Below are 16,813 nucleotides of genomic sequence, written 5' to 3' on the forward strand. Positions count from 1 at the left end.
CAATGCCATCGGTATCCGATTAATCCGGTATTCGATGCATTTTAACAAAAAATTTTTGCCTCGGTTCCCGTTAAAAAACCCATTATATGCGATTTTTCCGAGACGTGTCCACGTGTGGCCTGAACTGCCCCGTGTGTGCCAGTGTTTACAAGCCAGCCAGTGTGCTCACATCTAAGGATACATTCGGTACATTCCATATTATCACAGTGTTTTTGGTGCTTCTTTCTGCAAAATAAGTCACCATGGGCCCCAAGAAAGCTTCTAGTGCCAACCCTTCGAGAAAAAGGGTGCTAATGACTATTGAAATGAAGAAAGAGATAATTGCAAAGTACGAAAGTGGAGCGCGTGTGTCGGAGCTGGCCAGGTTGTATACAAAACCCCAATCAACCATCTCTACTATAGTGAGCAGGAAAATGGCAATCAAGGAAGCTGTTGTTGCAAAAGGTGCAACTGTGATTACGAAACAGCGACCGCAAGTGTTAGAAGATGTTGAGAGACTGTTATTGGTGTGGATAAATGAAAAACAGATAGCAGGAGATAGCATCTCTCAAGCAATCATTTGTGAAAAGGCTAGGCAGTTGCATGACGATTTGGTAAAGAAATTGCTTGCAACTAGTGGTGATGTGAATGAATTTAAGGCTAGCAAAGGTTGGTTTGAAAGATTTAAGAATCGTAGTGGCATACATAGTGTGACTAGGCATGGTGAGGCTGCCAGTTTGGACCAAAAAGCAGCTGAAAAATATGTGAAGGAATTCAAGGATTACATAGACAGTGAAGACTTGAAACCTGAACAAGTGTTTAATTGTGACAGAACAGGCCTGTTTTGGAAGAAATTGCCAAGCAGGACCTACATTACTCAGGAAGAAAAGGCACTCCCAGGACATAAGCCTATGAAAGACAGGCTTACTCTTCTGATGTGTGCCAATGCTAGTGGTGATTGCAAAGTAAAGCCTTTATTGGTGTATCAGAAACTCCCAGAGCGTTCAGGCAAAAGAATATCCTCAAGGCTTATTTGTGTGTGCTGTGGAGGGCAAACAGTGAGGCATGAGTCACTAGGGACTTTTTCTATGACTGGTTACACCATGCATTTGCCCCCAATGTGAAAAATTACCTAATTGAAAGGAAATTAGACCTTAAGTGCCTCCTGGTATTAGACAATGCCCCTGGTCATCCTACAGACTTGGCAGAGCGACTTTCTGGGGACATGAGCTTCATTAAGATCAAGTTTTTGCCTCCTAATACCACTCCTCTCCTGCAGCCCATGGACCAGCAGGTCATTTCCAACTTCAAGAAACTGTACACAAAAGCTATGTTTGAAAGGTGCTTTGAAGTAACCACAGACACTCTATTGACTCTAAAAGAGTTTTGGAAGGATCACTTTAATATCTTCAATTGTATAAACCTTATAGGTAAGGCTTGGGAGGGAGTGACTAAGAGGACCTTGAACTCTGCCTGGAAAAAACTGTGGCCAGAATGTGTAGACAAAAGGGATTTCGAAGAGTTTGAGGCTAACCCTGGGAATCCTATGCCAGTTGAGGAATCCATTGTGACATTGGGGAAGTCCTTGGGGTTGGAGGTTAGTGGGGAGGATGTGGAAGAGTTGGTGGAGGAGGACAATGAAGAACTAACCACTGATGAGCTGCTAGATCATCTTCAACAGCAAGAGGCCAGACCTGAGGAAACTGCTTCGGAGGAGGGGATAGAGAAATTGAAGAACTTGCCTACTTCAAAGATTAAGGAAATGTGTGCAAAGTGGCTTGAAGTGCAAAGCTTTTTTGATGAAAATCACCCTAACACAGCTACTGCAAGCCGTGTTGCAACCTGTACAATAACACTGTTGTGAACCACTTTAGGAAAGTCATAAAGGAACGAGAGGTACAGGCCTCTATGGACAGATATGTTGTGCAACAGAAGTCCAGTGACTCTCAAGCTGGTCCTAGTGGCATTAAAAGAAGAAGGGAAGTAACCCCAGAAAAGGAATTGCTACCTCAAGTTCTAATGGAAGGGAATTCCCCTTATAAACATTAACAATGTCGACACTCTCCCCTCCTCCCATCCCATCAGTCATCACCAGATCTTCATTAAATGTAAGTGTCATGTATTCTATTGTTAGTAGAGTACATACTACAAACTGTGCATGTCTTGTTCAGTTTGTGTGCATTAAACTTAATATTTCATGTGGTAAATTTTTTTTTTATACTTTTGGGTGTCTTGCACAGATTAATTTGATTTCCATTATTTCTTATTGGGAAAATTGATTCGCTTTTCGATAATTTTGGTTTACGATGAGCTCTCAGGAACGGATTAATATCGCAAACCGGGGGTCCACTGTACAATAATGAGAAACATTTATGAGATACAATTTATGTGATACAATTATTCAGTATTTATTTAGTTGTGGGTGAGTAAGTGATTTTTGAGAAAAGACTTGAATTTATAAACAGACAGTGTTTCTTTTATATTCACAGGTAATGAATTCCAGATTTTAGGGCCTTTTATGTGCTTTGAGTTTTTGCATAGCGTGAGGTGGACACGAGGAACACCTATGGGAGTAGTGCTTCCCTATTAATATAGTAAGAATAATAATAATAATAATGTAAATTTTTTCTTTTTTGTATCATTCTGCCTTGGTGGAAGATGGCTGTTGAGGTAAAAAAAAAAAAATAACATATAGAATACATGACTCCCGAGTTCATAATGCAGGTGGTGATGACAATGGTGGTGATTATAGCAGCTACACCCATTGCCTCTGTCTTCATCTTGCCCATCATGTGTCTATACTGCTTCATCCAACACGTGTTCGTGGCCACCTCTCGCCAGCTCAAAAGGATCGAGTCTGTCACAAAGTCTCCCATCTTCTCCCATTTCAGTGAGAGCATACAGGGTGAGTTGAACATTATTTCTCATTAATGTCTCTCTCTTTCTCTCATTTTCATTATCTGTATTACCTATTTTGTGTCAGTTTTTTCTGTTTTGTCTGTCTTTTTTTTTTCTCTCTTTACCTTATTCAGATTACAATCAGCAGTCATACTCATGCACTTATTGTCACTGCTATATTTCTTCCCCCTATAATTATGAATAAAATTGTCTAATTTTATATTCCTGTATTATCTCTTCATATTAACATTGCTACATTGCTGTTTTTATTTTTTTTATTAATTTTTTATTATCACACTGGCCGATTCCCACCAAGGCAGCGTGGCCCGAAAAAGAAAAACTTTCACCATCATTCACTCCATCACTGTCTTGCCAGAAGGGTGCTTTACACTACAGTTTTTAAACTGCAACATTAACACCCCTCCGTCAGAGTGTAGGCACTGCACTTCCCATCTCCAGGACTCAAGTCCGGCCTGCCGGTTTCCCTGAACCCCTTCATAAATGTTACTTTGCTCACACTCCAACAGCACGTCAAGTATTAAAAACTATTTGTCTCCATTCACTCCTATCAAACATGCTCATGCACGCCTGCTGGAAGTCCAAGCCCCTCGCACACAAAACCTCCTTTACCCCCTCCCTCCAACCTTTCCTAGGCCGACCCCTACCCCACCTTCCTTCCACTACAGACTGATACACTCTTGAAGTCATTCTGTTTCGCTCCATTCTCTTTACATGTTCGAACCACTTCAACAACCCTTCCTCAGCCCTCTGGACAACAGTTTTGGTAATCCCGCACCTCCTCCTAACTTCCAAACTACGAATTCTCTGCATTATATTCACACCACACATTGCCCTCAGACATGACGTCTCCACTGCCTCCAGCCTTCTCCTCGCTGCAACATTCATCACCCATGCTTCACACCCATATAAGAGCGTTGGTAAAACTATACTCTCATACATTCCCCTCTTTGCCTCCAAGGACAAAGTTCTTTGTCTCCACAGACTCCTAAGTGCACCACTCACCCTTTTCCCCTCATCAATTCCATGATTCACCTCATCCTTCATAGACCCATCCGCTGACACGTCCACTCCCAAATATCCGAATACATTCACCTCCTCCATACTCTCTCCCTCCAATCTGATATCCAATCTTTCATCACCTAATATTTTTGTTATCCTCATAACCTTACTCTGTCCTGTATTCACTTTTAATTTTCTTCTTTTGCACACCCTACCAAATTCATCCACCAATCTCTGTAACTTCTCTTCAGAATCTCCCAAGAGCACAGTCTCATCAGCAAAGAGCAACTGTGACAACTCCCAATTTATGTGTGATTCTTTATCTTTTAACTCCACGCCTCTTGTCAAGACCCTCACATTTACTTCTCTTACAACCCCATCCATAAATATATTAGACAACCACGGTGACATCACACATCCTTGTCTAAGGCCTACTTTTACTGGGAAATAATTTCCCTCTTTCCTACATACTCTAACTTGAGCCTCACTATCCTCGTAAAAACTCTTCACTGCTTTCAGTAACCTACCTCCTTCACCATACACCTGCAACATCTGCCACATTGCCCCCCTATCCACCCTGTCATACGCCTTTTCCAAATCCATAAATGCCACAAAGACCTCTTTAGCCTTATCTAAATACTGTTCACTTATATATGTTTCACTGTAAACACCTGGTCCACACACCCCCTACCTTTCCTAAAGCCTCCTTGTTCATCTGCTATCCTATTCTCTGTCTTACTCTTAATTCTTTCAATTATAACTCTACCATACACTTTACCAGGTATACTCAACAGACTTATCCCCCTATAATTTTTGCACTCTCTTTTGTCCCCTTTGCCTTTATACAAAGGAACTATGTATGCTCTCTGCCAATCCCCAGGTACCTTACCCTCTTCCATACATTTATTAAATAATTGCACTAACCACTCCAAAACTATATCCCCACCTGCTTTTAACATTTCTATCTTTATCCCATCAATCCCGGCTGCCTTACCCCCTTTCATTTTACCTACTGCCTCACGAACTTCCCCCACACTCACAACTGGCTCTTCCTCACTCCTACAAGATGTTATTCCTCCTTGCCCTATACACAAAATCACAGCTTCCCTATCTTCATCAACATTTAACAATTCCTCAAAATATTCCCTCCATCTTCCCAATACCTCTAACTCTCCATTTAATAACTCTCCTCTCCTATTTTTAACTGACAAATCCATTTGTTCTCTAGGCTTCCTTAACTTGTTAATCTCGCTCCAAAACTTTTTCTTATTTTCAACAAAATTTGTTGATAACATCTCACCCACTCTCTCATTTGCTCTCTTTTTACATTGCTTCACCACTCTCTTAACCTCTCTCTTTTTCTCCATATACTCTTCCCTCCTTGCATCACTTCTACTTTGTAAAAACTTCTCATATGCTAACTTTTTCTCCCTTACTACTCTCTTTACATCATCAATCGCTCCTCTTACCTCCTGCACCCACTTTCCTGTAACCACAAACTTCTGCTGAACACTCTAACACTACATTTTTAAACCTACCCCATACCTCTTCGACCCCATTGCCTATGCTCTAATTAGCCCATCTATCCTCCAATAGCTGTTTATATCTTTCCCCTAACTGCCTCCTCTTTTAGTTTATAAACCTTCACCTCTCTCTTCCCTGATGCTTCTATTCTCCTTATATCCCATCTACCTTATACTCTCAGTGTAGCTACAACTAGAAAGTGATCTGATATATCTGTGGCCCCTCTATAAACATGTACATCCTGAAGTCTACTCAACAGTCTTTTATCTACCAATACATAATCCAACAAACTACTGTCATTTCGCCCTACATCATATCTTGTATACTTATTTATCCTCTTTTTCTTAAAATATGTATTACCTATAACTAAACCCCTTTCTATACAAAGTTCAATCAAAGGGCTCCCATTATCATTTACACCTGGCACCCCAAACTTACCTACCACACCCTCTCTAAAAGTTTCTCCTACTTTAGCATTCAGGTCCCCTACCACAATTACTCTCTCACTTGGCTCAAAGGCTCCTATACATTCACTTAACATCTCCCAAAATCTCTCTCTCTCCTCTGCATTCCTCTCTTCTCCAGGTGCATACACGCTTATTATGACCCACTTCTCGCATCCAACTTTTACTTTAATCCACATAATTCTTGCATTTACACATTCATATTCTCTTTTCTCCTTCCATAACTGATCATTCAACATTACTGCTACCCCTTCTTTTGCTCTAACTCTCTCAGATACTCCAGATTTAATCCCATTTATTTCCCCCCACCGAAACTCCCCTACCCCCTTCAGCTTTGTTTCGCTTAGGGCCAGGACATCCAACTTCTTTTCATTCATAACATCAGCAATCATCTGTTTCTTGTCATCCGCACTACATCCACGCACATTTAAGCAACCCAGTTTTATAAAGTTTTTCTTCTTCTCTTTTTTAGTAAATGTCTACAGGAGAAGGGGTTACTAGCCCATTGCTCCCGGCATTTTAGTCGCCTCATACGACACGCATGGCTTACGGAGGATAAATTCTTTTCCACTTCCCCATGGACAATAGAAGAAATAAAGAAGAACAAGAGCTATGTAGAAAAAGGAGAAAAACCTAGATGTATGTATATATATATGCATGTGTGTGTCTGTGAAGTGTGACCAAAGTGTAAGTTGGAGTAGCAAGATATCCCTGTTATCTAGCGTGTTTATGAAACAGAAAAAGAAACCAGCAATCCTACCATCATGCAAAACAGTTACAGGTTTCTGTTTCACAGTCATCTGGCAGGACGGTAGTACTTCCCTGGGTGGTTGCTGTCTACCAACCTACTACCTACCTGTTTTTATATAGTATATTAATTAAAATTATCTTAACTTAATTATATTAAATTTACCATTCAAACAGAAGCAACACCAAGGGGTAAACTAAGCCACCTAAAATTTTGTCAGCTCCCTGAAGCCTCAACCAAGTAAAAATACTACTACTACTACTACTAATAATAATAATAATAATAATTCAAGACAAGTCCCTTAGCACCTTTTCCCTCTGTCTTCCGACCAGAAATATGACAGAGAAACGCGTCTAGAACAATAAAATATGGCAAGGAAACCCGTCCAGAACATTAAAATATAACAGGGAAACCCGTCTAGAACAATGAAATATGACAGGGAAACCCGTTCAGAACAATGAAATATGACAGAGAAACCAGTCTAGAACAATGAAATATGGCAAGGAAACCCGTCCAGAACAATGAAATATGACAGGGAAACCCGTCAAGAACAATGAAATATGCCACCTCTGAGTCCCTTCTATACAAAACTTTTGGGGTGTCTGCATTCTAAAGGAAGGGTTTGGGATATTTGTTGTTTAGAGTGACATCTAAACTGTCGTATCTGAATGCCTATGGCAAAATAGTGATAGAGTGAATGGTGGTGAAAGTGTTTCTGTTTTGGATCACCCTGCCTCGGTGGGAGACAGCCAGCATGTTAAAAAAAATATCATCTACTTTAAAATTCTAGTTGTATTCTGCCCATGTTTCTTTGTGTAACCAGGGGCTTTCCAAAAATGTATAAAATATATGTCACCTTATTTTGTACTGTAGCAATTATGTACATTTCAAAAATAAAATTTCTTTGTTTTGCTTAACAGCTTAGTAATAGAAGATATTTTCTGATAAAATTATAACCTACTAACTAGTCACCTTAAATAATAACTGTTGATTTTGAATTTATATGCTGCTTAACCAAAACCTGAACTTATACCCTTTTATCATGAATAACTGTTTAATTTACTTCCTCTTGTGGGTGGATTAAATTAACTTTAAGTCAAAGACTAACTGACTTGGTGCTTTTATGATTGGCCTTAACCCTGTCATAGCCATACGATACTGCCATGACAATACTAGCAGGTCATCTTCAGGTTAAGGTCCACATACTGATTCCCACCATTATTAAGAAGGGTAAGAAAGACATTGAGACATACCTGTAACTGGTTTGAGGATTCTTCTACCCCTCACATCAGCCCTGTTGATGACCTGGTAAGTCATGTTGTTGGTGCTACCAGCCTGCATGTCTATATATAACCATCACAACCCAGTTGATCAGCCACTTGCAGAAGAGAGTAACCCAATTTCTTCTTGAAACTTGTACCTTCATTCTGGAAATATTTCGGATATCTGCTGGTAATGGGTTGAAGAGAATGAGTATAAAAGAAAATATGAACCATGAATAGAGTTAAGTTTAATATCTTTATTATGCATCCCATACCCATCCAGTGGGCAGTAGTCAAAAGATTACAGAAACATAATAGGCCCAGGGACTAGGCCACAAAGTAATAATAGCTGAACAAGTTACAATAGTAATGAACTGTTTACATGTTTATATCTGGTCACATCCCTAGGTAGTAGGTTGGTAGACAGCAGCCACCCAGGGAGGTACAGTGGAACCTCTGTTCATGAACGCTTCCGAACACAAACAAATCAGTTCACGACCAAAAAATTAGCCAAATTTTTGCATCTGGTCACGAACACATAATCGTGTGCTGAACAAACACAGCCATGCCAATTTTCACATTCCACTCCATTTTTTCACACATGCCAGTTATTCTCACTTCTTGTTGTTCATGTACTCCTTGTAGTCAGTCTCAGTCAAATGTGTGTTCATTCGCTGTGAATTCCTTGTGTTGTATAGTGGTACCTTGACTTACGAGTTTAATTTGTTTCTTGACTGAGCTCATAACTCAATTTGTTCATAAATCAAATCAATTTTCCTCACTGAAATTAATTGAAATGCTACTAATCCATTCCAGCCCCCCAAAAAACTACCCCAATTATTTTGTTATGGGTTTTAAATAAGAAAAATGTATTTATAAATAAGAAATATTGTATAAAAACATAATAAAAGAGAATGTAAAGAAATAAACTGGTTTTATAATGTGTATTCACCTTGGAAATCAGACGACTTGGGCTAATGGAAGATGCTGGCAGAGGTGTAGGATGGAAAAGATAGGCAGAGGAGATTGGAGGAGTTTGTTTTGTTTTGTGCTTTTTCGGTCGCTTTCGTTTGTCACAAACTCTGTTGCTTAATCGCATAACTTACTTGCTACACTCTTAATGCTACACTTTATCACTGAACTTAATTGCTACAATTTTTTTTTTTTTTTTTTACTTCATTTTCACCGATTTTTGCCTTTTTTGCCACACTTTCCTCACTTTCATCTGCAGGACATTTCAGTAAAAACCTGTCCAAGGAGGTTTCAACCTCCCTTTCAGAATTTTTTGGAAATGAGTTAGGCAAGTGTCAATAAATAGAGCAACACACAACCAGTTGCAACTTTTTCTGGGCATTTCCTTTCAATAAACTCTGAAAGTCTCTCCCAGATTCCCAACATTTCCTTTATCTCACTTGTAGAGATAACCTCCTCCACATCTGACTCCTCTGCAATACCAATTTCCTGCAAAACCTCCATATGCTGCTGCTTCTGTAGTTCCTTTAACTCCTCCATCGTCAGTTCCTTGGAGGGCTCCTCGATGAACTCATTCACATCTCCTTCATTCACCTCCACACCCATGGACTTTCCGATGGACACAATCTCCTCCACCACTGTCACTTTGGGTTTGAATCCTTCGAAGTCCCTTTTGGGCTCAACCTCAGGCCACAGCTTCTTCCACATGGAGGTCAAGGTCCTCCTTGCAACACCCTGCCAGGCCATATCTATAATTCTGAAACACATCACGATGTTATAGTGGTCCTTCCAGAACTCTCGAAGGGTTAAGATTATTGTGTTTAGTAAATTTCTATTTTAAATCAACAACCTTTGTCAGACTCTATTAATATAACTGTTCAATATTAAATCATGAAATTGTACCATATGAAGAGTTAACTGTATCTCTCAAATTTCTTAATACTACTTGAAGCAATCTGTTAGCTAGTAAGATAAATAAGTTTAGTTTCATAATATTAAGTTTAACATAATACTTTGTTATAAAAGATAGTTGTAGAATCACACTCAATCATATGATTATAAGCATTGATCCTGATATCAGCCTTTTATTAAATGACTTACATGCATCGAACAGCAACTGTAATTATTATACAGCAAACCAAGCAAAGACATTACTCAGAGTCAACAGTAACATAACTATTTTTAATTACAATGTCATATTTTTGAGCAAACATTAGAATGACCTCACAGTATTACTCAGTTCCCTGCATACCAGTATGTCAATCATCACACTCACCGAAACCTGGTTAAAGCCTGGTATGACAGATGTCTATGCCATTCCTGGTTACACAGCCATACACAACTGTAGGACAGCCCAGCAAGGGGATGGAACAGCTATATACTACTCAGATCAAAATGAATGTAGCATTAATTCTTGCACAAGAGACAAACATGGAGAATATGTTATAGTTAAATTTAAATTGAAAAACCTGCCAAAACCCCTCACAGTCATAAACATCTACAGAGTACCACAGTCAAACATTTACCATTTTAGTGAAAAACTAGGAAACATGATAACAGATGCACACATGAACAAAAACCACTTGCTGCTCAAAGGAGATTTCAACATAAATCTCCTACATGACCAGGACCCACAAGTAATTGAATTCACAAATACTATGAGCAACTGCTTGTTGCTACCAACAATAACAAAACCTACAAGAATCTCTGAGACTAGTATCTCCTTATTAGATCACATCTGGACTAACAACATATACCCTCTAAAATCAGGCATAATCCCTGACAGCACCACAGACCACTACCATACCTTTCTCATAACCAACCTAGGTAAATTGCCCCAAGACACTACTAAAGTTACCTTCAGACTACATAATGAAACAGCAGTTAATAGCTTTATAACAGCTGTGATAAAAGTCGACTGGCATAATGAGCTAGAAAAAATATACAGATACTGGTGAATGTATTAATAATTTTCTAAAAAAAAAAAAAAACACTACCTCTATAACAAGCATTGCCCTAAAAAAAAAACTAAACAGATCACAGCTAAGAGACTGAACAGTCCCTGGCTTACACCCAGCATCCTTAAGTCCATTAACACAAGTCACCTATATGAAAAACAGTACAGAATGGGTCAAATAACCAGAGACCATTCTAAACGTTACTTGTCAGTCCTTACCAGGCTGATAAGAAGGTCAAAAAAAACTGTATTATAAGAACAGATTGCATAACATAAAAGTGATATGAAAAAGACCTAGAAAACCCTATCTGAAATTCTAGGAACTAAAATGATATCCAAAAACAAAACGCTCAAATTAACAAAATCAGATGAACCTCTACTCCCACCAACTGAAACAAGAGGCAGACTCAGTGTTTTCTTCTTCACCACAGGAAAGAAGCTAGCAAGCAAAATTCCAAGCTCAAACACCCATCCATGAGACTACCTCACGGGCACCTACCTGAATACACTGTTCCTAGTTCCAATCAACCCAACAGAAGTCTTGCTCATCATCAACACCCTTAAAACCAAGGCAGGAGATATAAATAACTTACCACCTTTTATGCACAAAAAAGCTTCTCAAGTACTGTCACCAATTATTGCAACATTCTTTAACAAATCCATCGAATCCTCCACCTTCCCATCAATTCTCAAAATAATGAGGGTCACTCTGATCCACATAGGAGGAGATCAAACAGATTTGAATAACAATAGACCAATATCTAACTTACTTTTGCTCTTTAAAATCTTTGAAAAATTAATTCATAAGCAGATCCATTCCTACCTCGACTCACAAAACATACTCAACCACCTGTCAATTTGGATTCAGGACTAATAAAAGCACAAATTATGCTATTATACACATGCTAGAACTAATATACACCGCTCTCGAGAAGAAAGAAGTCCTGCTGGGAATCTTCATTGATTTATGTAAAGTTTTTGATACAGTCAACCATGATTTGCTGCATATTAAATTAACACACTATGATATAAGAGGGCACTCCCTCAACTACCTAAAGTCATACCTTAGTAACAGAAGCCAATACATGTATGTGTACACAAATGAAGCTAACTCTTCCACTCAACCTATTACAGTCAGGGTCCCACAAGGAAGTGTCCTTGGCCCACTTCTCTTTCTCATTTACATCAGTGACCTACCGAATGCATCACAACTACTCAAAACAGTGTTGGCCAGTCATACTGGCCACCAATATTCAGAAGTCTAAAACTACTCACCGTAAAGAACATCCATACTTATTCTTGTGCCTACTACATGCATAGAACACTGCACCCAAACATAAACCCTCCACTTAAACTTCTCACCAATCTTAACAGGACACACAACCATAACATGAGACACAGGTCACTTTTTGATGCACCCTGTGTCCATATCGCACTGTGTAAGAACCCTATTCACATAAAGGGTCCCAAAATTTGGAATACATTACCAGTAAATACTAAAGTAACCTGGTCAGAACATCAATGTCCCAATGTAATATCCCCAGATTGTAATTTGAGTAAACTTACTATCTGCTATAAATAAAAACAGATGTACAACTTAAAAAAAAACTATGATCAATTTCTCTAGTATTAACCCTTTGACTGTTTTGGTTGTATATATATGTCTTATGAGCCAATGTGTTCTAGCGGCTTCAAATCAAGCAGGAGAAAGCTGGTAGGCCCACATGTGAGAGAATGGATCTGTGTGGTCAGTGTGTGCAGTATAAAAAAAACCTGCAGCACGCAGTGCATAATGAGAAAAAAAACTCCAACCGTGTTTTTGGATTAACCCATTGACTGTTTCAGTCGTATATGTACGTCTTATGAGCCAATGTGTTTGACGTATATATACTCAAAAATTCTAGTGGCTTCATATCAAGCAGGAGAAAGTTGTTAGGCCCACATGTGAGAGAATGGGTCTGTGTGGTCAGTGTGCACCATATAAAAAAATCCTGCAGCATGCAGTGCATAATGAGAAAAAAAAAACTCCGACCGTGTTTTTGGATTAAAATGCCGACTTTGAGGTGTGTTTTTGTATAGTATTTATGGTTGTATTCTTGTTTTCTTGGTCTCATTTGATACAATGGAAAACATATAGAAATAGAAGTGATTTTGATTGGTTTTACTATGAATAGGATTTTGAAATGGAGCTCAAAGTGGCAGAAATGTTCGATTTTTGCCGATGTTCAAGAGTAAACAAATGACATCATTGTTCAATAAATGTCCAACTAGCCATTCTAATATGCAGTCATGAATGGGTTGACGTTATTTATACAATTATTACAATATTGCAGTAGTCTGCATAACAGTAAATCTTCTATTTTTTGTGTGAATAGAAATTCAAAATAGAAAGCAAGAATATTATAACAGGGGCCTGGAGATGTGACTGATGAACAGAGAAAATGTTATTTTAGTGCCAGGAATGTCTGAATTGTTCATTCTGGACCCTGTTTTGAAATTGGCACATTTTTTAATTTGCATGAAATTGGCCAAATTGCCAATTTCTGACCACTTTATTGGGCAAATGGGCGGTTTCTTGTACTCAATCTATAGAACTAATGGAGTTCTCAAGAAATAGCTATGAGTTTGGTGGCCTGGATCAATGGAATTGACCGAAAATAGGGCTCAAAGTGGGCATAAATGTCTCCGAGGTCGCTAATTTTGTGAGAGCATAATTCCGTAAGTTTTCCATCAAATTTCATATTTTTGGTGTCATTATCATCAGGAAAAGATTCTCTACCATTTCATAAAAAAATAATTTTTTTTTTTTTCAAATATTTTGTGATACCAGGAGACACTTCAGGATTTGGGGTTGCAACAGTCAAAGGGTTAAATAGTCTGAAAGCCATTAAATTTAGTCTGCCCATAATGCCATGGTATTATAGTGGCTCTCTTTGCACTGCAACTCATTATTGTAATTACATAATCTCAATGTAAACTTGCAAAGAAATAAAAATTTGTATTTGTAAGTGTGTGCTCTCTGTCACCTCAAAGCAGCGGTGGAACAGGTGCTTGGCAAAGAGCTTCTTGAAATTAGAAATCACCTGCTGGTCCATGGGCTGCAGGATAAGGGTGGTGTTGGGTGGAGGGTAGAGAACCTTTATAAACTTGAACTCTTTGAGGATGTTGTCTTCGAGGTTTGGTGGGTGAACAGGTGCATTGTCCAGGATGAGAATGGCTTGCATGGGTAGGTTATTTCCCTGGAGATACTTCTTAATGGCAGGACCAAGGATCAGGTTTACCCACTCCACAAAGAACTGCCTGGTGACCCATGCCTTCAGGTTTGCCCTCCACATAACTTGCAGTTTTTCTTTTAGAATCTTTTGTGACTTAAAGGCTTTGGAGTTTTCTGAATGATATACAAGCAAAGGCTTGATCTTGCAGTCACCACTCACATTAGTGCACAGTGTGAAGGTTAACCTATCCTTCGTGGGTTTGTGGCCTAGCATCTTCTCCTCTGCATTTATATAAGTCCTTGGCATCTTCTTCCAGAAGAGTCCTTTCTCATCACAGTCGAAGGCTTGCTAAGGGATGTATCCTTCAGCTGCTATCAAGTTTTGAGGTAATCCTCAGCTGCCTTCACATCCGAGCTCACTGCCTCACCATGCCTAATGACAGAGTGAATGCCAGTCCTCCTTTTAAAATTGTTGAACTAGCCCCAACTGGCTTTAAACAACTTCCAATGCCTCGTCCGTTGAAGCGCCTGGGGTCTGCTGTAGCAAATCAGAGTAAATGCTTCATGCCTTCTCGCAGAGGATACCCTCTGTCACAGTATCCTGTGAGCTGCTTCTCCATCAACCACATCAACAGCAGCTTCTCCATCTTTTCAGGGACAGAGGTCTGCAGCTTAGAAATTATTTTAACGCCCTTGGCTGGCATTATAGCCTTTATCAACTTCTGCTTTAGTATGGTACATACCGTAGAAGTACTATGCTCGTACTGCCTCACCAAGTCGACTACATGCACACTTTTCTCGTGTTTTTCTATGATTTCATGCTTTAATTCAATGGACATCATCCTCTTCTACTCAGCAGTGTCCTTTGCACTTACTTTCCTAGGACCCATGGTTAGAAAAAGGAAATTTGGCAAAATAACTGCACAAAGAGCACAAAACGCAAGCACAACACAAAAGAGATGCTTCCATGGCGAGGTAACCATGTGCACTGAACGATTGAGATGCTGGAAGCTGGGCAGATGTTGTGGCGTTTACTGAGCCAACTAGTGGTGGCATATCTGAAGCTCGCTCGTAACTCAGATTCTGGCTCACAACTCAAAGCAAAAAATCTGCCGAGCAATGGCTCATAACTTAGAAAACTCATAAGTTGGGGCACTCATAAGTTAAGGTACCATTGTATTTTGTGTTTTTAAATTCGTTTTGTTTTTTTGGTTGGTTGTTTACAGTATGTTTTTTCTCTGTTATTTAAAGTTTTTCTCTGTTAAACTGTGCATTATTTTGTGTAATTAAGATTTTTCAAACTTTGTTTATTTTTTCTGTGCTTAAAATTCTTAAAAAAAAAAAAAGCTGTTTACAGTGAACGGTCCATAGGGGTCTAGAATGGGCTCGTGCAATGTTAGTTTTCTCTCTTGTTCAAGGTTTTCTCAGTGCTATTCAAGGTTCAAGGTCTTTACATTTAGTTTACTGTTACACTGTGTATTCTGTGGTATAATTAACTATTTTTGTTCTTAAAAATCTTAAAAAAACAATATTTACATACAGTTTGTAGGGGTCTGGAATGGATTAATCATATTTACATACAGTCCAATAGGGAAATTAGGTTTGGGTCACGACCAAATCAGGTCGCGACCAGAGTTTTGGAATGAATTATGGTCATGACAAGAGGTTCCAGTGTACTACCATTCTGCCAAGTGAGTGTGAAACAGAAACATGTAATTGTTTTCCATGATAGTAGGTTTGCTGGTGTCTTTTCTCTTTCTCTGTTACGTTGGTTTGTCCCTTATTACTTTGATAGTAAGGTTCTCACTACATGTTCTAGTGTGGGGTAGCTTTTACTTAATGGTCTTATTTGTCTAGGGGTAATACTTACATCATGGCTGATCATCCTGAGTGTCTCTGATACCCTTTCACCAGCCCTCTTCACAGGTTATGTAAACTACTACTATAAAAATATAACTGTATTCTCAATAGATATGTACAGAATATACAATTACAGCCTCACATTTTCAAAACAACGATCTACACACTGCATAGCTGTTCTCCCACATGGTGTATCTCAACAACTTTTGTCCTCTCTTCTTCACATAACTCTGGGCTAACCAGTGTTTTGACACACTTTAGTCACCCTGGGTATGGTGGTCACAACTTAAATTATAAAAACTCACCCCTGGAGCACACATAATGCCCCAAAAGATAGAAGAAGGACCCAGAGATCCTGCCAGGTTGAAGGCCAGCCACAGAGAGAGAGAGTCAGTCAGAGGGAGAGAGAGAGAGAGCCTGGCTAACTCCTCCCACCAAAACAAAAGACTGTTGCCAAGCACAATTCTCCAGTTACCACAATTCTACCACCTCTTAACTTTACTTTTACAAAAAGAAATACAACTTTATAAACTACTTATTTAAATTGTGTGTTTATGTGTCTATAGTATAACCTATTATATTGAGAAAAATAGGTTTGACCCAGCTGCCTCTCAGTCATAAGGTTGATCAGTCCTTCTGACATTTAGAGCAAAGTCCCCATCAATTCAATATAATTAGGTATTCCAGAGTAACTGTTACTTATAAATACATGTTGGGTCCTATAGCCCCATAACACCCCCACCTCCAGACGAAGTCTCACAAAAGCTAGCCGTGTCCCTCAGGATACGGCTAGTAAAAAGTATATTGCTTAAGTCTGAAGGCGGTAAACAAGACTACTAGAAATGCTACATTTTCCCAGCACCATAACTACTCTTCACTTTACTGTTATTTACAAGAGATTGCAGAATTTTTTAG

The 16,813-nt window shown here is 39.0% G+C and overlaps 1 protein-coding gene across 7 annotated transcripts in view; it reads left to right on the forward strand.

Annotated features, from left to right (window-relative positions):
* Nucleotides 1-16,813, forward strand: part of LOC128685730 (ATP-binding cassette sub-family C member 3-like) — a 406,756-nt gene that overhangs the window by 245,964 nt on the left and 143,979 nt on the right. For 6 of the 7 annotated variants that reach the window (XR_011392357.1, XM_070087954.1, XM_070087953.1 and 3 more), the window contains one exon: nt 2,704-2,884. Coding sequence is in view for 6 of the 7 variants with exons in the window: in XM_070087954.1 (XP_069944055.1) it covers nt 2,704-2,884 (181 nt within the window). In the remaining variant the exon portion in view is untranslated. Of the gene's footprint in view, nt 1-2,703; nt 2,885-8,303; nt 8,857-16,813 lie in introns of those variants that run through there. The other variant, XM_070087955.1, reaches the window with a different exon arrangement.

The sequence above is a fragment of the Cherax quadricarinatus genome, chromosome 23 (genome assembly GCF_038502225.1).
Source record: "Cherax quadricarinatus isolate ZL_2023a chromosome 23, ASM3850222v1, whole genome shotgun sequence".
Classification (NCBI taxonomy): domain Eukaryota; kingdom Metazoa; phylum Arthropoda; class Malacostraca; order Decapoda; family Parastacidae; genus Cherax; species Cherax quadricarinatus.